This window comes from Neolamprologus brichardi, chromosome 4 (assembly GCF_056152115.1).
Source record: "Neolamprologus brichardi isolate AB-2024 chromosome 4, ASM5615211v1, whole genome shotgun sequence".
Taxonomy (NCBI): Eukaryota; Metazoa; Chordata; class Actinopteri; order Cichliformes; family Cichlidae; genus Neolamprologus; species Neolamprologus brichardi.
In genome coordinates, this window is record NC_142107.1 from 7,120,790 (window position 1) to 7,141,090 (window position 20,301).

General features: G+C 41.3%; 2 protein-coding genes across 3 annotated transcripts; one reads left to right on the forward strand and one right to left on the reverse strand.

The window, feature by feature from the left end:
* Positions 1-595: 595 nt before the first annotated feature.
* Positions 596-6,164, reverse strand: nudt9 (nudix (nucleoside diphosphate linked moiety X)-type motif 9). The gene is made up of 8 exons (XM_006807829.3): positions 5,958-6,164; positions 5,226-5,501; positions 5,019-5,108; positions 4,749-4,835; positions 4,423-4,534; positions 4,114-4,260; positions 3,914-3,998; positions 596-2,708 (listed from the first exon to the last, which is right to left on the reverse strand). The coding sequence occupies exons 1-8, from the start codon at positions 6,053-6,055 to the stop codon at positions 2,563-2,565; spliced, it is 1,041 nt and encodes a 346-aa protein (XP_006807892.2). The 5' UTR covers positions 6,056-6,164; the 3' UTR covers positions 596-2,562.
* mapk3 (mitogen-activated protein kinase 3) lies at positions 6,099-19,767 on the forward strand. 2 transcript variants are annotated; one of them, XM_006807828.3, is made up of 9 exons: positions 6,099-6,221; positions 9,344-9,526; positions 11,705-11,894; positions 13,293-13,409; positions 13,527-13,641; positions 13,727-13,858; positions 15,692-15,801; positions 16,267-16,402; positions 18,031-19,767. In XM_006807828.3, the coding sequence occupies exons 1-8, from the start codon at positions 6,211-6,213 to the stop codon at positions 16,393-16,395; spliced, it is 987 nt and encodes a 328-aa protein (XP_006807891.1). In that variant the 5' UTR covers positions 6,099-6,210; the 3' UTR covers positions 16,396-16,402; positions 18,031-19,767. The 2 variants fall into 2 exon arrangements, with proteins under 2 accessions (XP_006807891.1, XP_006807890.1); XM_006807827.3 differs by lacking the exon at positions 6,099-6,221 and adding an exon at positions 7,729-8,145.
* Positions 19,768-20,301: the final 534 nt, after the last annotated feature.

A 20,301-nucleotide genomic window follows, 5' to 3' on the forward strand; every position in this document is an offset into this window, starting at 1 on the left:
GAACATTTTTTCTTAAATTACTCCTTAATTTTGTAGATGCAGTTTTTATATAGATTGGTGAAACTTTAAGATGCTTTTCTTAATACAGTCTTTTTATATCCAATCACAACCTGTTGTCACTTAACCTAAATGCAAAATGTTCCTCCAGCTGCTTCTTTTTAGTTCCTCTTACTTTTCCAGTCTTTTTGTTGCCCCCATCCTATCTTCTTTAGAGGCATGTTGCTGCCATCAAATTCAAAATGAGCCAATATTTTACATGAAACAATAAAATGATGCATTGATATGTTTTCTCTGTTCTACAGTGAATGAAATACAGATTTATAAAATTTGCAAATCATTGCATTCTGTTATTTACATTTTATACAGCATCCCATGTTTTTTTAGAATTGGAGTCATAATTTGGCTATAGGTTTAAGCTCTAGCTCCACCCCTGAATTGGCTACGTGCTTAATAAAATGGTTGGAACATCAGTTTGTAAAAACCACTAGAAGCTGTGAGGGCCTGCACTATTATGCTGGTGGAAAAAGGGATCACTGCGTATACAACATAGAGTGCACACAGCAATACAGTGTGAGGCAAACACATTTAACTTGTTTAATATATGTGGGAATTTATTTTCACATGAATAGAATACAAAGTACAAATGAAACATTGGTGTAGCTCATATAAGGAAACTGTTTCTGGTGTGACTGTGTGAGCTGAAACCAGCTGACGTTGCTCACACAGGAACTACTTTATAATGGTGCATATTTAATGAGGAAACCCATACAATTGAACTCACGATTTCACAACAATGTACATTTTTAAATTATGCAGACAAACATTTGAAAAATAATAATAATGTTAATCAGTGCAGGTTTCATAAGTAAATCCCTGTTAATTTTCACATTAAACCTTATATTAAAAAAATACTTTACAGAACCTGTAAAGCTTTAAGACGAGCAATTAATGATACCAATGATTAAAGTGTTTGTGCAGAATTTTAGTGCCAAAAAGCTGTCATCCAGCCCATAATTTTAGGCCTATAGTGCATCAGATGCTTACTGAAGTGAAATTTAAACAGCAGAATCGGCCCTTACATGGGCAGCGGTCCCCAACCTTTTCTGCGCCACGGACCGGTTTATGCCCGACAATATTTTCACGGACCGGCCTTTAAGGTGTCGCGGATAAATAAAATAAAATAAAACTAGTACCGGTACCGAAAAAAAGAAGATTTATTCATAACACACGTGAAAAGACCCAGGAAAACCGAGTTAACGATAAAAACGATAACAAAATGATGCTGAAAACCGATAAAAACCCTGAAAACCATACATTTCACACCTGAGCCTCAACTCTCGCGGCCCGGTACCAAACGACTCACGGACCGGTACCGGGGGGACCGCTGTACATGGGTGACATTGTGGTCGGAGAGCAAATAAAATAGTTTTATAGGATTTGTGGTGCCTCCTGGAACTCTTGGGGCCCTAATTTGATTAAGGTTAATGCTTGATAAGCCCAACTGATGTCCTCACCAGTTTTGGTACACAGAGGAAAAAGAAATTATATCATACCTTGTAAAATATGGAAAATCATTCTGAAGACAAAGCAGCTGCCACTCCTAATGGGATTTTATGAATAATTATTTTTGGTTGTTGAGAATAGAGGACATGAGTGCCAAAAATAATGAGATAAATAGTTGATTAAATAATTATTGACATTTGTCATTAATTATTTGAAATTAAAAATAATAAACTTATTACAAAATAATCATTCAAAATAAAGTTTCATTTAAAACATATAATAAAAAACAATTAATGCATTTCCAATTTGAACCCATTGTTGACATAATTAATGATGTATTTATTTGATTCATTTTGGCACCCTCCATTCTGCAGTACCTTTAAATAACAGAGGTGTTAGTGTTTGTCTCACACAGATTTCAAGTTCTTTCATGCATAATTCATCACTGCCTCCCTGATAAGTATCCCGACCTGTGAGATAACACGTTTTGATGTGTACATTTGGAAAGGCAGCCTGCTGATTGCAAAATGCTGTTTTACATCCACCGTCTGCTGCCACTCGAAACCATGTCTGCTCCTGCGCATCACCATCATCATATCCTTTTCACATGTAAAGATCAAAGCCAGATTCCACTTCTTTATTCTGATTTCTCCCCTTCCATTAATTTAGTAGTACTGTTATGTTCGGGAGATCATTGTGTTTGGTTAATGTGATACTTGTTAGCATTGAATACATTAGCATAATCTGTGCTTCCTCTTCTTCTTACAGGCTTATTTTTACTATCTTGCAAGCAGTGAGCCAAAGGGTTTAATCTAAATGTACAATAGTTCTTTTATTATCTCAAACAGCATGCTTAGCAGGCTATCTCTTTTAAACTGCAGAGTACATCTATAGGAGTTTTAAAATAAATTAATATGTGTTAGGGTTTCATTCATCAATCAGTGTGAGTAGGCTCACATAAAATGCCATGCTACTTCAGTTGATGAGCCCTCTCACCACACCAAGGGGCAGTAAGGCTCTTAAGTTTCCTTTTCTCTCAAAGCATTCATTCGTTTTTGGCTACCAGTGCGCTTTCCTCTCTTTGGCAACAATCTCCAGGAAATGGGAGTGATTCGCATAAAGGGGGAAAGATGAGTCAAGGTCAACCCACTGGACTTGTCCGGCGTCATCACCAGCTTCCAGTGGCAGCTCGCTCACGCTGTTACCTGACGTAAAAACAAAGAGATTTCACTTTTTCCCTGCAAAACACCTTGCAAACGTATTGAGAACACAGACTGTAATTAAAAGCTGGATGTAACCAGTGGTTACAAAAAAAAAAGGAATGCACTTACACATTACTCGTTACATTTCTTCAAAATACTGCAGTGCATTACTTAATTAATGAAGAAAGTAATTTGTTACTCTACTTGTTACATTACTATCGCGTTACTCTGTAAAATGACCTGAAACACATCACCACATTATTACCAGCTAACAATATAAACCTTAGCCTAAAGTCAACTACACAAATCCCTATCCTATTCAAGACACATGTATGATCTTTTCTTGTGTTTACATATGAACACAAAGCTGGTAACACACAGCAAAGATGGAAACCACCTCAAGAAGACTTCAGCGAGTCTACTTTACAAACATGTACAGGTAGAAATGGAGGCTACAGTGCTGACTGATCATGAAGTTCAGACTGCTGGGCTGGGGTCAGCATTCACTCAATTTTAACATAACTCTGGCTTTTTCACTAGCTTAGCATTAGCATGATGTATGTGCAGATGCTTGCAACTTTACCAACATCCTCTTGTCCTTTTGGGCAATAAAAATAAAACTAATCTCCATATCTTCACTCCTTAAATAATGTGAGTAATAATAATTGAAAATTAAATATAATTACTGAATTTAATGGAGTAACACGTTCATTAATTGTTGCATTACTGAAAAATCTAATGTCATTGTAGTTCTAAGTAACATATTACACTCAACACTGGGCGCCACCAACTACCAAGTCTTGAATCCAATCTGGAAGTGCTTTAAAACCTCCATTTCTTTTTTTCTAATGTACAGCAGGGGGCGACTCAAAAAGACGTTTTAGGTTGTTTTAGGTCTTTGCGCCACATTGTGACTGACAGGTTGCTACTTTTTGAATATGCAGTGTCTGAAGGTCAGGGTTCATCACATCTCGTTCCAGAAAACCAAGACAGTGACCGCCAAAATCTTGAGGATGAATCTTCAAAACACGACTTAATGAACCAACATGTGACATTAAAAATGGCCACATTCATCTTTTATATACAGTATTACGGTCCAGTGTTTTATATTCATATACATTCATCAACTTTTTGTAACGCTAGAAAAATGCTGACAAGCAGAGGTGAAAGAAAAAAGAAGGAATAGCATTACTCATAATTAATGATACCTAAGTCATCGTGAAAGTTGACAGCAACCGTCTCCATCCAGGAATTGTCAGTGTTTCTGGGATCATCGACATAGCCCTTGTAGACCTGAAAGAGAAAGATCACAAGCTGTCGGCCCTCAGAGAAAAAGCCTGATAGTTTACCTGACAGACCCACCTGGTGATAAAAATATGGCAGCAAACACATAAGCCACTTTACGAACCATAAATCCTGACGATTTGAAGAGATTGGTGATGCGCTGATGGATTTCCGCTCTCTCTGCTGGGGAACTAGAGAGCGAGTTCAATGCTTCTTCTGAGAACTCCCGCTGCAGTGTGAGAGAAACCTGCTCGCCTGGATCTACCATGCCCTGCAAAAACAACAACAGGACTATAACTATAACCAAACCCCTCCCTTCCACGATAATGACATCTTGTTTTTGCTGCCCTACAGCATTTTTGCAGACACCATATGGCAAGCAAGAATGGCGGGACGCCCCTGTATAGACAGAAGAAACATAAAAAACACTTACCCCAGGAATGGCCCATTCCCCACAGTCCTTCCTCTTGATAGACACAAACTGCAGAACAGGCTTTTGGGAGACTGAGTGATGAACCTTTGCCCCTTTGAGATCTACCTTCCATCTGTCAGATGGTGAAATGTACATAAATTCAGCCGGTTTTCTTTGAATTCATCAACTTTTAGCTATGATATGAAACTGTTTCAGTTTGAAGTCAGCTTTCAGATGGATATCAAATTACTTGGCACTAATGTGCACTGAGATTTCCACTTTTAAATTATTCATGCGCGCTATGTGAGTGTGGATAATTGAACTGTGTAAAGCAAAAGAATAGGTACCTGGTGACTATTGGATCTGCTGCATGGTTGGGTCCCCATCGTCCTAGCAACCCTCTGCCTGCCAACCCTGTGCGTCCACAAGGATTTCTATGGGAGTAAAATTATTTATATGGAGTTTTGAGACTTGTAAGCAATGCCTTTAACAATAACAGCTAATGAAACATCTCTGCAGTGTGAAAGGTTTGCTAACACTGCAGTTACCAGAGCAAATTCTACTAAACTGGATGTTTTATTAAATATCGGAAAAACCATCTTAGAGGTATAACTTACAGCGGTTTTCCATTTTCCACTTTGTAGCTTCCCTCAAAGCTCGTCCTGTCCACAGCACCATCCACAGTGTTAAAATTTGGAGAGGATGAGCTACAAAACAAGTGTAGGAAAAAAAAATCTATAATGCTTCATAGATCAGATTACATTACTCGCATGGTGCTACCAGAATGTACTTGATAAGCATTAAAGGTGCTATTTGTTGTTCACCCAATATCAGGATCCGCCCAGGCTGGGTTATTTAAAACTGAAGGGGCCGTGTAGCTGACTGGATTATACTCAGGCCACTTCTGAGTCCAGTCCACCTTGTCATCAGGCACAGACAAGCGCTTGATATTGGACCCTGGATACTGTGGGCATCTGGACTTTACATGAGGCCCTGCTGAAGATGGCATGGTCGAGTGCCCGCGGCAGTAACTAGTGTTGACAGCGCTGATGGTTTTACTGGTTGGGAAGGGGTAAGAAGAAGGGCAGGAAATAGCAGGCCTAAAGGAGAGAGAAGATAATGTAAGTACTCCACATGCACTCCTTTCTCTCCACATTATGAAAATGCTACTGCCCCTCAATGATGACAAGAAATATCTTCTGTTACACGCACATAGATTAAAGGAGTAGGCCGTGCAATCAGTGCAGGGCAGCGGGATTACAGCTGCTGTTACACAGCTGCTTCTGCAGTGTTGAAATCTGTACAGTGATCATTCTGTATAGCTGATCTTCAGTGGTCATGTCTATAATCTCGTGCATATTAACATCTATTTTGATATCCATTGTAAATAAATCGGATTGTGCATATAACCCAAGCCACTGTACAGTACTAAAATTACCTGGTGAGTACTATTCAGTCTACCCTGAAACTGTAGAAATAACGACTTTCTATTTCACTATGCTTATTAGCTTGATAGCTTCAAGGTAAAGGTTTATAAGTAATGTTCCCGTCCATACCTTACTCCGGAGGTCCAGACGGTATGCGGGAGTCCGAGAAGAGTGAACGCTAAACGAATCGGTCCGACCAAGTGTCGCCGCAGGGGTAAATGTATCATTCCTCTAATCAATCAGTAGCCTAGAAAGTACAACACAACGGAAACCAGGAAGTGCACCGCCCTGCAAGGTGACGTCCGCAAAGGGGTGCGCCTACGACGGTGGCGCTCGTTTCCATAGTGATCGGCCGTTTAAAGTTGATTAAAAAAAAAAAAAGATGACCGACAGGTAAATTAATGTCCTGTATTTGACATTTGCAGCTTAGTGCAACATAAAAAAAAATGAAAATAGTGTTGTTGTTTTTTAATGTTTTGATCGATATCTGCATAATGTGCGAATGTGCGTAAGCTTTTAGAAAACATTTCCGTGTAAGTGCCGGTAAATTGTTAAAAACGCTGAAAGAGAAAAATTAGAGAAGGGAGTCAGTTTGACCATTCAACAACCTGACGACCTTCTCTGGGTGAGCACTTGGTGACAGTGAGTAGGGAAAATTCGCTTTCAACAGAAAGAAACCTCCTGTAGAGTCAGGCTCGGGGAGGACCAGTCTACTGTATATGATCGGCCGGGTGGTGAAGGGAAAGAGAAGAGAGCCGACACAGCCAAGGTTGAATAATTACTGATGAGTAAATTCAATAGCACAATGCAGCTTAGCGTAACTAAGGGGTCGTTCAGGGTCACGTGATCCAGATCCAGCTTTAACAAAAAGGAAAGCTTTTCGGTCTAATTTTGGAAGTAGATATGGTGTCTGTCTCCCAAATCCAAACTGGGTCCTGGTTCCACAGAAGAGAGAATCCTGAGGCTCTGCCTGCTATTCTACTTGTAAATACTCTTGGAACCACAATTAAGCCTAGAGTCTGCGAGCAAAGTGCTCTGTTATGATAATGTGGTCCTATGCACGATATGATGGCGCCTGACTATATAAGTGGTTGTATGTGAGTAGAAGGGTTTTAAATTCAATTCTAGATTTAACCGGGAGCCAATGAAGAGCAGCAACTCTATGGGAGAAATATGATCTCTTTTCCCCATCTCAGTTAGCACTCTCACTGCAGCAACAGTACTTGAAAGAGACATGTGTTTATGATAGATAGATAGATAGATAGATAGATAGATAGATAGATAGATAGATAGATAGATAGATAGAATCTTTTATGCTGTATTTTTTGTTATTATTATTATTATTATTATTATTATTATTATTATTATTATTATTATTATTATGGTGTATTTGGAAGAAGAAACATCCTGACACTAACACTTGTATATGTTTAAATGTTTAATATTTACCAACAGTAGTTGCCAGCTATATACTGGTAGTATTATTGCTGTTGTAATGTATAAATAATAATGTGATGCCTTATGTAATAAACCTGACATACAATAAAGTCTGTGTACATGTAAACAAAAAAGCCTCTCCTGTGACATTATCCTGCCACGGCGTGTTCAAACCACCATTTAAAACTATTTTTATTGTTCTAAAATATTTAATATACAAAAACAAACAAGCCAAAGTTCAAATTCATCAGAAACTATTTAATTTTTTTTCCATAATAGCCAGCATGCAACATATTTCGGCACGCCCACTCGCGGCTGCTGCAAGTTTAATTCTTGTATGGCCGCTTGTTTTGCCTCACTACAGCAGCGGAGTAGGCGGTGCCTGTCGTTTGAAGCCAAATGACACGCTGCCGCTCAACGGAACCATCCTTTTAGTTAAATCTAACGCAACTCTTGCACGCGCATTTACGCTGACTGCTGAGACCAAATCCCCGCTCGCGCACGAAATCCATTTACGCTCTAGTAGTAGAGAGGGCCCAGTTGCTGCGCCCCGTCAGTCACACAGTCCGCACGATTAAAGCCTCAGACGGCCGTTAAAGAGCAGCTGAAAGCGGCGGCGGGGCCTAGTGACACTCCCTGACAGTCTCGGAGCGGTTTGGAGAGGAAGAATGGCGGATACGAGCAGCACTGCGGCGGTCGCGGCCGAAGCCTCCGACAGCGCTGCTGTCGCTGCTGCTGCTGCGCCTGTTGCGTCCGATGCACCGCCCGTAGCTCCGGTGCCCAGGACTCCAGCCGAGTCCGTGAAAGGACAGATTTTTGACGTGGGCCCCCGCTATACGAACCTGTCGTATATCGGGGAGGGTGCTTACGGAATGGTGTGGTGAGTAGTAGCGCTTGTCATCTCTTGTCGGGCTACCGTAGCGCGAAGCGAACGCGCTAGCTAACATAATGTGTTTATTAGCAAACACTGTGAGCCAGCTCGCTTTAGCGGCTGTATTCTACAAGCGGGGTCGAGTTAATGTGTGTTCAGTCACGATGATTGGCACTTAAGACACTGTTGAACCTCTTGAGCAGCCTAGCTTTACGGTGACTCGGGTTAGCCGAACAGCCACAGGCGTGGCTATGAGCTTTACAGGAAACAAGGTTTGGGGAGTGTTTGCGCAGGACGTAGTTTGCTACTGCAATCAGATCTTCTTCTGCAGGCGGCGTTTGACCGCAGAGGAAAGTTGGTTATCGCTGTAGCCACGTCCGGAACCAGCCTCCAAATCGCTCCGATCTCTGTTTTAATTCTGACAGAGCTGCTGCGGAGGATGCGAGTGACATTTGTGAGCCTTGCCGAGGCCTCTCCCTCGTGTTATCGACGTATGAGAGCTGCACCTTTTCGTGTGGACGTGTCCAACCATGTTAGATGCGTTTGATTATCGGTGTCATGTCGCTGCGTTCACAGCTCGGCCTCATGAACAATCAGATGGCACAGCAGCGAGATGGATGTTGGGCCCACACATCCCACCTCAGCAGGGCGCACACACCGTGCGGCTCTCTGCCAGCTCTGATAGCATAGTGCTATATTGTTTGTGCCATCGTGGTCACGTGACTTTGCTGCTGCTGCTTTCCCTGTTTGTAAACATTGACAGCAATAACTGTTTGGCACACTGACAGCGATCCAAGTGGTCTTGGAGTGTCTGTTAAGCATGTGAAAGCTCCAAAACATACATACATCCTCACAATATTTCAGTGTGTTGTGCAACCCGAGAATGATCTTTCACTTAGTGTTCCTGATAAAGATGAGTGTCCTCTTTTATTGCAAAACTCACCACAAGAAAGAAACCATCCTCACCTTTTTTTCCAGCCCTGCCTGCTCCTCATGCATCCTACATCTCCATCGTGCTGACACTGCGCCCACACTCCGGCCTACAGCTACAGTGCTTCTCAACATATTACAGCCAAAAAAAAAGCCCCATTACTTGTTGTTAGTAGTGACAGTTTGAAGCACCCTTATGGAGCTCAGTGTCCGCCCAGTTTGTGATACCGTATCTATGCAGTGTGTAATCTGACCCCTGTCCTGTGCCTCTTTCCAGCTCTGCTCTGGACAACTTGACAAACCAGCGCGTAGCCATCAAGAAAATCAGCCCATTCGAGCACCAGACGTACTGCCAGCGCACGCTGAGGGAAATCAAGATCCTGCTGCGTTTCCACCATGAGAACATCATCGGCATCAACGACATCATCAGGGCACAACAGCTCGACAACATGAGGGATGTGTATCCTGCTTTTTCCATACGTGTTAATTTATGGTTAAAAAAAATCAAGCAGGCAGTCACGCTGAGATTGAGATGTTACTAAAGGAGAGACAAGAACATGGTTACATTAAAACTGTCTCAAGAGTCCATAAACTCTAAACGGAGTTTAAGACCTGAAGCAAGTTCTGCGAGGTTGTTGTTGTTTCAGGGAATATGTGAGATCAAATTTTTACTGTGAAGGAAGTGAGCTATCTTTAAGATGCTGAGAACAATGACTAATATGAAATTTGCGAGTTTATTATGCAAACGCACTGTAGCACACTATTCTTTACTGGATTTAGCCAATGAAGAAGTTATGCAGCATCATGATGGTACAGATGCTGAAGTCAACTGCAGGTTTGTGTGTTTAAAAAGACAAAGTAGGGCTGTTTGATTACAGATGTTTTTGGGGGGTGGGGTTAAAGTACAGGTTTAGCCCTCACCTGTAACATTTGTGACTCTCGCAGAACTTCAACCACCTCTGGTTTTTCTCTCTAAGCTTGTGGCTCGGATGAGTCAGCTGTGACTGCACAGTTTTTAAAATTGTGTGGTTTGTGGTGAATTTAGACCAGACGAGCAAACACGAATTATTAATCCAGCTTTTACTTGCTCTGTGTGTGCATAGAGTTAAAGTCAGTAGGATGGGTTAAGAAAGGAAACCTGGAAACATTAATCCTGTGGCAGGTAGAGATCAATCAAATCTATAATATCAGATTTGCTTCACAGAGCGAAACATTTTCATCAAATGGCCTCGAGAGTCAGTCATTTGACCACTTTACTCAAACGGCTTGAGCTGCTGAATCATTGCTAAGATCTCTGTTATTCAGCCACATTGGGCAGTAGCGAACATCCTCGGAACTCGGCACTGACTGAGAACAGTTGCATTGTCTTCTGAAAAACAGAAAGGAAATGCATGAGTCGCATTTTTTGTGTATCCTGTTGTTTTATCTGCTTGGTTTGCTTTACTTAGTCACGTAGTGTTTATATGAACTCGTGAAAACTTGACTATAATCAAGTCTGTCCACTGATGGCATCATCATTTAGTTACTACTTTCTGTGTGCAGCTCAGCTGGTTAGTGCCCTGTGCACTGGGGGCCTCTTAACCCTTTAACAAGTGTCATTCAGCCTAAGTGGACTTATTTTGGACTCAGGAACCATTTAAATGTTCTCTTAAATGGTTGTGTAGTCACAGTAATGTTAAGCACTTATCGTAAAAATCTAGTTTGAACTATTTTTCTGTCTGTGTTCAGATAGCAAATGATTTGTGTCACAATGATGCAGCGAACATTGCCCTAAAACTCGTCTTCTCTTCTTTCCAAAACAATTTTGTCTTTATCACAAACTGTAACAGAGTTTTGATCATTTAGGAGCGTTTTTTAAATCAACCAGGACTGTGCGCATATCTACCTGTCAGACTTTCCTCTATAAACCTACTGGCTGTATATAAAAGAATGGCACCATGACTTCCATCTGTTGTTCACATGTGGCCATAAAGTCTCGAGTTGATCCTTTGTTGGTAAGGAGAAACCAAGGGATGCTAACAACCTGCCAGCCACAGTGTAGCCCTGCCTTAAAGCACATCCCTGCTTTTGGGAACTATAATTTATAAAATGAGCATCACAATCATAAAATAAGACTCAAAACTGAGACAGAGTAAGGCTAAGACTAATAAGGATTGGTTTGATTCATTTATGTCAAAGTTATCTGATTTGTGGGGGAAAAACATGACAGGAAGTCCAACTAGTGTTAGTCATCAAAGTTATCCTCTAAAAAGCATAAATGTTTGTATAAACTTTCTGCTTGACCTGTTAATACTTGCTGATCTGGATCTAGAACAGTTGAATGATTAAAATATATATTTATGCAGTGCTGCAAAAGGATACTGAAGTATAATGGATATTCTAAATTTGGTAAAGCCACCTGTAGGCTCTTTTGGGCTATGTACACTCCTGCTAGAGTCTGTAGTCATTTAGGTTTTCTGTTTGATTTGCACAACAAAATGACTCCCCTGACCTGAAAGGTTTACGAAAAAGGCTTCAGCCGATTTTCACTGGATTTGAACCATATTTAGCTGCAGAAAGCATCCACAAAGTGTTTCTATCCTCCAGCATCAGTAGATACTAGCTGTTGTTGTCCTCCTTGACCTGTGCATCCTTCTAGCTACATTGTGCAGACCCTGATGGAGACCGACCTGTACAAGCTACTGAAGAGTCAAAGGCTAAGCAACGACCACGTCTGCTACTTCCTCTACCAGATCCTGCGAGGCCTCAAGTACATTCACTCCGCCAACGTGCTGCACCGGGATCTCAAGCCCTCCAACCTGCTCATCAACACCACCTGCGACCTCAAGGTTAGCTCACATGTGCATGCCGCAATCACCATTTATAACAACAACAATTTTTTTTTTTTTATTCTTGTTGTGGGATAGTGGATTTTACATACTTGATACAGCATATGAAGGCTCTGAGTGTGAATCTGGTCATTTGACATTTATGTGCTGCAAAGTCAGTGTTATGTGGCATTTAGGCCATTTATTTCCATGTAATTAAACATAAAAGTAGCATTGTGGGCAACAGTGGTTAAATCAGCCAGCTCTCAAGAAGATTAGAAAAAACTTCGAAGGAATGTTTGAAGGCTCTGCCAGGAAAACCAGGTTGCTACTGTTTTAATGATACAGACTTTGGGCCTTGTAATGTATGCTGTATTTAGAGCTTAATTGACGGCTGTGTCGCTTCCCAGCTGCAGTGTGGTTTTGGTCCATCCTGGCCTCGGCTTCGGACCACATCCGGGTGTTTTATTTTGAAAACTGACCAGATGCCTAAGGCCATTCTTCCTGTCCTGCTCAATCGGCTCTGTGCTGTGTGATGTGGCGCTTGTCAGAAATAGACCGGGCACATATTTTTAGCTAAGCAGAGAACATCTACCAGGAAGCTTCTGAAACGCACCGCAGCACATCTGATAAGAATAACAAGTGTTCACCTCAGGTGGCTTCAGTCAAATTTTGCACTTTCAATGAATGTTAGTGTGAAATGACTAGGCTCTCTAGCTCATGCTTCTTATTTTATGGCAGAAAACGATCCTAAAAACACCTCGTGGTGTCTAAAGTAAGTGAGGATGCAACCACACAGTGTAAACAGTGTTTCTGCGAGTGTATTGGGAATTACAGATAAATGATAGGAATATCTTAACTTTTAAGGAATCATAAAGATTTTGTAAGAAAGTGCATAAAAAGTGATGAAAAATAATTTAAAAAAATCAGTAAAACTTGAATACAAGGCAAACAAAATCTCATCTGCAATCTTTTTTTTTGTTGTTGTTGTTATTTTGAGCCATTTGTTTCAATGTTGCACAGCCTTAGAGTAGTCTGGGTGAACTATGAACCTTCAGCCATCAATCCCTGGATTAGTTGGATCATGTGGGAGGAGTAAGGAACAAAGGCAGCTCGTGTTGCTGTGGTTTTCTGAAGCCTTCCCTTCCAGAGGAATAAATGCATCTAAATGAATGTTCCTGCAGCTATATACTGGATCTGTTTCCCAACAATGTTACTTACTGTACGTTTCCATATAACAAGACCAAAAACCATTTAAAATAACTGTGTTGCATGCAAATTAAACAGGGAAGAAAACTACATCTAAATCTAAAATAACTTTCTGAACATGCTTCACTACTTTCAGACACTCTGGAGTTTTATTCTGGGCCAGCTGGCAGACTGCTGTTTTTGACCTCTGACCCTCTGTGTTGTTGTCAGATCTGTGACTTTGGCCTGGCGCGGATAGCCGACCCAGAGCACGACCACACTGGTTTTTTGACTGAGTATGTGGCTACTCGTTGGTACAGGGCTCCAGAAATCATGCTCAACTCCAAGGTAAGACTGTGGGTAACTGATGAGGGGTTTTTTTCTTTTTCTTTTTAATTTATTTAGTTTTTGATAAATAAAAGATAAAAATCCCAGTTTGGCTAAGTGCGTGTGTTTGTGTCTCAGGGCTACTCAAAGTCCATTGACATCTGGTCGGTGGGCTGCATCCTGGCTGAGATGTTGTCCAACAAACCCATCTTCCCTGGGAAACACTACTTGGACCAACTCAACCACATACTGGGTGAGACATACTTCTCTCTTATTTCCACATTAGAGATCAGTGATGTTAATGAGCAGCCGTCTTGAGTCTCCTTGTGTTTTTACAGGCATTCTTGGCTCTCCATCTCAAGAAGATCTGAACTGCATCATTAACTTGAAGGCGAGGAACTACTTGCAGTCCCTGCCTGAAAAACCCAAGATCCCGTGGGAAAAGCTGTTCTATAAGGCAGACCCTAAAGGTACTGTGGCATGGTTTATTTGCAGTCCTGGAATACTAGCAAGGAGTAGATTAGATTTATATACTTCAGCATTGCTAAAGATGCAGTGTTTCACTAACTTTATCAAGACATTACCCAACAGAAATGTACGTGAAAGCGTACTTTCTTTATGACACTAAGTCATGCTCGATTAGGCCCATGTGAGAATATAACAGGTAATTTCCCCATGATTTCACAGCTGCTGAGTTTTCTTCTCTGGATATAGTTTTGATTATCAAATGAGATAAGGTTCCCCACAGTTTTTACTGATCTAGAAAAAATCTTGAACTAGTAATCAGTTGTTTTTTATGCCGCCTCAGGCAGCTTCCTCACCTAACTGTGTTTTCATTAGCGCGAGTGCATCTAGGGCAGACTATCTCCTGAGCCCTGTACTTCAAATCAAGTTCAGCATAGCCAGGTTGTCTTTCTATTATCTGATTAACTTGCTTGACTGCTACTAGGTTGATGCCTAATTTATGATCTTGCAACTGTTTTGTTTGCGTATGGATTTCGAGGGGGGGGGGGGTTTGCACCCACCATAAATGTGCTCCAACATCCCAGCTGCACGTAGCTGGTCGGGGAAGATCTATGTGTTAGTTGAATGCTGATTGTTTGACAAGAGGGTTGTCGAGGCATGGAATAAGTGTAGAGAAATCATCAAAAATCATAAAATGCAGCATGGAAAGCACAGTGCCGTGGACAAATTTCATTGTTTGTAACACTCAGTTTCACTTCAGTTTTTTGTGGGTTAGAACTTCTCTCTTCCCCTTGGCTGGCTGTTGTACCAGCAGCACCAGTAAGAATAACCCACAGGCCTGTTCTACCACATATTTTGTACGCTGCCTCCACTGACAGCAGATGTTCTCTACAGGTAGATGGGCAGCCCACGCACTATCAGCGAACTGCCAACTTGCTGCCGCCACTGAACTAAAATTTCAGTTTCAACCGACATGCGTATCCAAGTTAACCCCGGAGTTTTCCATGCGCCTTCAGATGAAGGGGGTGGTTCTAAAAGCATTGGACCAATCGCAAACATGGTGTTTGTGCGCACCGGCTGAATTTTACAAACAGAGATAAAACTGTTCCATCGGAAAAGAGGTTGAAGACACGAGAAATGAATTAATGTTTAAAATAAGGTTTTGTTTGTTATTATCATGTCAGCTGCACATTCTGTCACGTTTAAGTGTCCGAAAACAAGGCAGACTCCAACGCGATTGATGTGGATTATTTGCAATCTTGGTGTATACAAATACAAACAGGTCTTTTGTTTTAGGATCCTATATTAATGCTCATAAAACACTAAAATAGTTGATTGTTTGCAGCCAGTCAGGAGAAAGTTGCCTCTAAGGTACACACTATTAGGGCACAGGGGTGTGAGGGATCTTCAACAGATGTCTATGTAAATGAGATCAGCTGTAAATCAGGTTTGCTGTGAGCAACAGAGATTTCCTGTTAGTGAGCAATTAAACAGCAGCATCAGGAAATGATTCGCATGATAAAAACCTGCACCAACGCCTTTAAAAAAGCTGTGATATATTGGATAGAGAAATTGCCATATTATTATAATGCATTTGTCTCAACTAAAATTTAAAAAATGGCTCATATTGTGTGTTTGTGTGTTCTGAGTGAGTGGCAGGATTTAAGAAACTGTAGGAAACTGAAACGCATCAAACTTCTGGAAATGTTTTAAAAAGCTTTCACGTGATGTTTGCTCGGGTCATCAGTTATCGGGTGAAAATTAAAGAAAAGCTGTAGGTTATATTTTTGCATAACCTGGCGAGTGAACTAACTAAGCTCCTCGTGACTTTAATGCAGCTCTCGATCTGCTGGGCCGCATGTTGACCTTTAACCCCATCAAGCGCATCACCGTCGAGGAGGCCCTGGCTCACCCTTACCTGGAGCAGTACTACGATCCTTCAGATGAGGTAAAATACAATCTTTGTTATGTGCAAAATGCACAAAGTGTTAAATTTGTGTGGTAAAGAGTTTTACACAACATACAAGCTACATAAGGAAGCTGGGTTTAGCCATTTTTCTACTGTAAGCTAAGATTTGATTTGATTTGCAGCTATATTGGACTGTGCTGTGAAGCCTCTTAGCAGTGTTTGGATTAAGTATTCACTTTCCTCTCAGGTTGTGTAACTACAAGAGATTCAGTGCAGTAAACACATGTTCATTGTACTGTAGACTTTATTTTACCTGTGAGATTACTGCTGCTTTGTGTAAGTGTAATAATCGTGGTTATGGTGTGTGGTGTCGCAACAGTGTGAAACTCATGCAAGCCACCACCACACTGCGCTTCTCACTTTGTGCAAATGCAGAGCAGCGTTTTCACGAAATGACTTGTAACATTCTGCTGCTGTCTGTGCGTGCGTGTGTGAAATGTGCAGCCTGTAGCAGAGGAGCCCTTCACTTTCACCATGGAACTGGATGACCTTCCCAAAGAGAGGCTGAAGGAGCTGATCTTTGAGGAAACGGCCCGTTTCCAGGACAACTACCAGCCGCCGGTTCGCTCCTGAGACACAGGTACACAAGAAAGGCTGCTTTCTTTGCACCCAAACTCAAAGCAGCAACACAAGGTTAAAAACATAAAAGTATATTATGGAAGAAGACACACACTTTTCCCCACATGTTTAGCTAAGATTTAGTATTTTTTCATCACACCTCTACATTAAGTTCTTTTGGAAATCTTTCTTCCTCACCTCATTGGCCTACACAGCTACAGCTTGAGCTAGTCTTTCTAGTTTGATGTCTTTTCTGCATTATTTGAGGCTAAAATCAGTGGGGGTTTTGGTATTGCTTGAGCTAATCTCGCACCATCTTAGTGATGATTACAAACATGCCTTGCATTGAGAAATCCTTTCAGATCAGGCTGAGATAAGCCAAAGAAAATCAGGAAAGTAAGATTTTTCAGATCTAGTCAAAAAGCTGTAAGAGCTCTGGATAGATTTAGTTGTGGTGTGCATCCACTAGATGTCAGTGGATGCACACATCTGCTCATGCAGACACTTAGACAAGCCACAGCCTGGAGTGCAAACTTGTTACAGATCTAAAAAAAACTACAGTAAACGTACAGAGTGTTCTCATCGATGACTTTATTAACATCTGTTATATTGGAATAAAATCTTTTTCATGACATGTTAATCTGAGTGATACGTTTCACTAAAAAATATATTATCCAAGCAATTTGCATGGTTTATATAGATGTAGAAAGCAATTGTGAAAGTCAGAAAACTACACTCACTGGCCACTTCTTTAGGTATGCCTTTCTAATACCACGTTGTACTGCCCTCTTCCTTGAAAACCTGTCTTAATTCTCATGAAATGGATTCAACAAGGTGCTGAAAACACCTCGGGAATTTTGGTATACATTGACAGGACCTCACAAAGTAGTTGCTGATTTGTCGGCTGCACATCCATGATGTGAATCTCCCGTTTGATGATGATTTAACTTTGAGTACAGTTTGAGGTTTTTGACATTGTGCGTTACTGCACCACCACAAGCCTCAACCATGATATGAGACAAGATGGATCTGTGCTTTCACGTAGTTTACCTTAAATTCGTACCCTACCAAATGTCACGGCTGACCTAAAAACTGTTGTTGTTGTTTGTTTTTTTTTAAGCCTCAGGTTCCTCTTCTTACCAGGAAATTAAAGAAACGCTCTTCTGCATATCTGTCTTGTAAGGCGTGGTTACTTGAGTTACTGTTGCCTTCCAATCAATTTGAAGCAGTCTGGCTATTCTCCTCCGACGTCAATAAGGAATATTCACCCAGAAAACTGCCGCTCATTAGACATTTTCTCTCTTTCAGACCATTCTCTGTAAACTTTAGAGATCGTTTTGTGGGAAAATCCCAGTAGCTCAGCCCTTACCTGCTGTCATGTGATTTGATGGGTAGATATTTGTGTTAATAAGCAGATGAACAGATGTACCTAACAACAAAGTGGCCGGTGAGTGCAAGTGTCCACTGAAAAACGTCTTTCCTTGATTTAAAATATTTAATAAAGTAGACAGTTTTATTCTACATATTAGGTCACATTTGGTTTCAGCTGCACTACATCCTGACATGCAATCGGTGGTCAAATGTTACTTGGCAGGATTTTAATAATAGGATTAAATGACGTCTTCTGTTTCTTTTTCTTTTTTTCTTTAGTCCTGAGGAGTGACAAAGAAGCGCAGAGGCTCGGAACAACTTGCTAAAAATAAAAGAAAAACGCATCATCAAGAAACCAACAAAAAGATAAAACCAAGAAATACAAGCATTAAATTGCTAATCTTTCCATTTCTACTGCAAAGAGAGAGCTAAGTTTAAATTTGATTTCTGTGCTTGGGTGGGATGGTAGGGTCTGTCGTACTGTTTTAGTTCTTTTTTTCATCATCTCTCGTTTTTCTTTCTTTCTCCATGTTTATGCTTCATCTACAGCAACACGCTGTCCCTTTCCACTCCTCATCAAACCTTTTCTTTCATGTCGCTAACCTGTCTGAGCTTCTCCTGTTTCTCCTCTTTGTGTAGCCTCCTCTCATGTATACACACGTACTACTGTATTAACCAACACCATAACTTTCTTGTCATGATCCATGTAAATTACGACCTTGTAAAACTGAGGGCTAAAAGAACGGGGTATGTTAAATCGGGTGTGTATGTACATACAAAAAAAAACTTGTTTTCTTTTCTTTTTCTTTTTTTTAATTGTGCTTGTTGCAGTTTTTGTTTGTACAACATTGTTTAAGGGTTTTGTTTAGTTTTTTCTGAACACTTGATTTTGAAACAAACTGATGTTTTTACTGGCATGTTGGCAGGATTTCCTTTGTTATCGGTCTTTTTCTTATAAAAGTGTATGATGTTCATATGAATGCATGCATTCCTGAAAACTTACCAAAGTGGCCGAGACATGCAAGGGACTTGGCTGGCGAGCAACATGGGAATAATAAAAGAGCAGGCAGACTTTTCCCTCCTTCTTATATGTGGACAGTCGGTTGTATCCAGGAGGCCGTGCATGACTTGGGCTAAAAGCATAAAAATAGTTTCTCTTAGTATGTGTTTGTGCAGTCATAGCGTTCATACTAATGCCCATGGTGCTTTGTGCTGGGTCAAAAACGCCCAAATTATCGCCACTCTAGGAGAACTGCACGTAAACCATCAGCCTAACTGAGTTGAAACGTTTTCCTTTATTAAATGTAAAACGGTGGGGTCGCTGAACCCGCTCTCAATCTTATTTTCTGTAACCATTTTGGTGAACACGCATCCTAGAAAATGGGGTCTGGTTTTGTTTGACCCAGGGTGCCTGTCATTGAGGCCTAACTGAGAGCGAAGACTGAAATCTAGCCACCCGTTAATACAGAGTGGGATCTCCTCACCTTAAGCCACTGGGGAGACGAGAGCGAGCTCATTAAAATTCTTACTAGTAAACTAGTAAAACCTGCTTTTGGTTAATGTGAGAGCTGATTGCACGTGGCAATGACTATCTCGTTTTTGGGTTTCTGTTTTTTACGACTCCTGTTGAAACCAATTAATCATAAGTAAAATGGTCAAACCTGGGTATGTCGGCTCAGCGCACAGCCAAGCACCCATCATCGCTCTATGGTTGTGCTGTATATATTATATTTCCAGTTACTCCTTACTGGGTTGTTTTTTTTTTTGTGTGTGTGTGTTTTTTGGGGGGGGCCTGTGTGTAATTTTCCCAGCTTCCTTTTCTGGTTTCTCCAGAGTGTTTTCCTTTAGCTGTGTCCTTGCATCTGTTTGGTGTCTGCTCCCTCCTGTCTTTGCTCTGGATGTGACTGTATTAACCGTTGTTTGGTAGATCACATACCTGAGAACAGTATAGGATGTCCCTTCCCCTCCAGAAACAGACCAACCCATGCACTGGGTCATCCCTCTCATGCAGAGCAGTGATGCTAACAGATGCACCTGCGCCTCGTGTTTTTTCCAGGGTTTTTTTGGTTTTGTTTTTTTGCAGCAAACATCAGATTTGTGTCGCTCTCTGAAGCCATAGCCAGCACTCTGGGATCAGTGTGTGGCTTTTTGGTGCATGTGGTAATGCTCATTCTGGTAGTTCAGCCACCCGACTCTCACCGCGCTTTTCTCAAAGGGCTGCCTTCCACTCCTTGCTTTTTTTTTCTTTTCTTTTTTTTTGTAAATGTACCCGCCTCTTTTCTGCTTACCCACAGCTGAATTGGTGAACACTGCGCGCTGCCGCTTTCTGCCTCCCTCCTCTGGTAACCATGTGTCCGTCTCACCCACATCATGGACGAGGGAGAAACTCGCTCCAATCACTCGACTCAATCAGCACGTCTGCACTTTGTCTCTCCAGCCTTGCCCCCGTTTTGTTTTTCCTTCCCCGCCCTGTCTAGCATCCTGCTTGTTGAGCTTTAAGGTTAAAGTGTTGCGTGTTTTCAGACTCATGGATGGTCTGCGGTGATTCGT

What these genes read in the sequence shown, in the direction of transcription:
- nudt9 (XM_006807829.3), bottom strand. Translation starts at nt 6,055, where the DNA reads ATGATACATTTACCCCTGCGGCGACACTTGGTCGGACCGATTCGTTTA. An exon ending in GTCTGGACCTCCGGAGTAAG is followed by an intron (nt 5,502 to 5,957) that starts GTATGGACGGGA and finishes TCTCTCCTTTAG; the next exon opens with GCCTGCTATTTCCTGCCCTT. An exon ending in GCAGATCCAATAGTCACCAG is followed by an intron (nt 4,535 to 4,748) that starts GTACCTATTCTT and finishes ACCATCTGACAG; the next exon opens with ATGGAAGGTAGATCTCAAAG.
- mapk3 (XM_006807827.3), top strand. Translation starts at nt 7,934, where the DNA reads ATGGCGGATACGAGCAGCACTGCGGCGGTCGCGGCCGAAGCCTCCGAC. An exon ending in GGTGCTTACGGAATGGTGTG is followed by an intron (nt 8,146 to 9,343) that starts GTGAGTAGTAGC and finishes GCCTCTTTCCAG; the next exon opens with CTCTGCTCTGGACAACTTGA. An exon ending in ACACCACCTGCGACCTCAAG is followed by an intron (nt 11,895 to 13,292) that starts GTTAGCTCACAT and finishes TGTTGTTGTCAG; the next exon opens with ATCTGTGACTTTGGCCTGGC.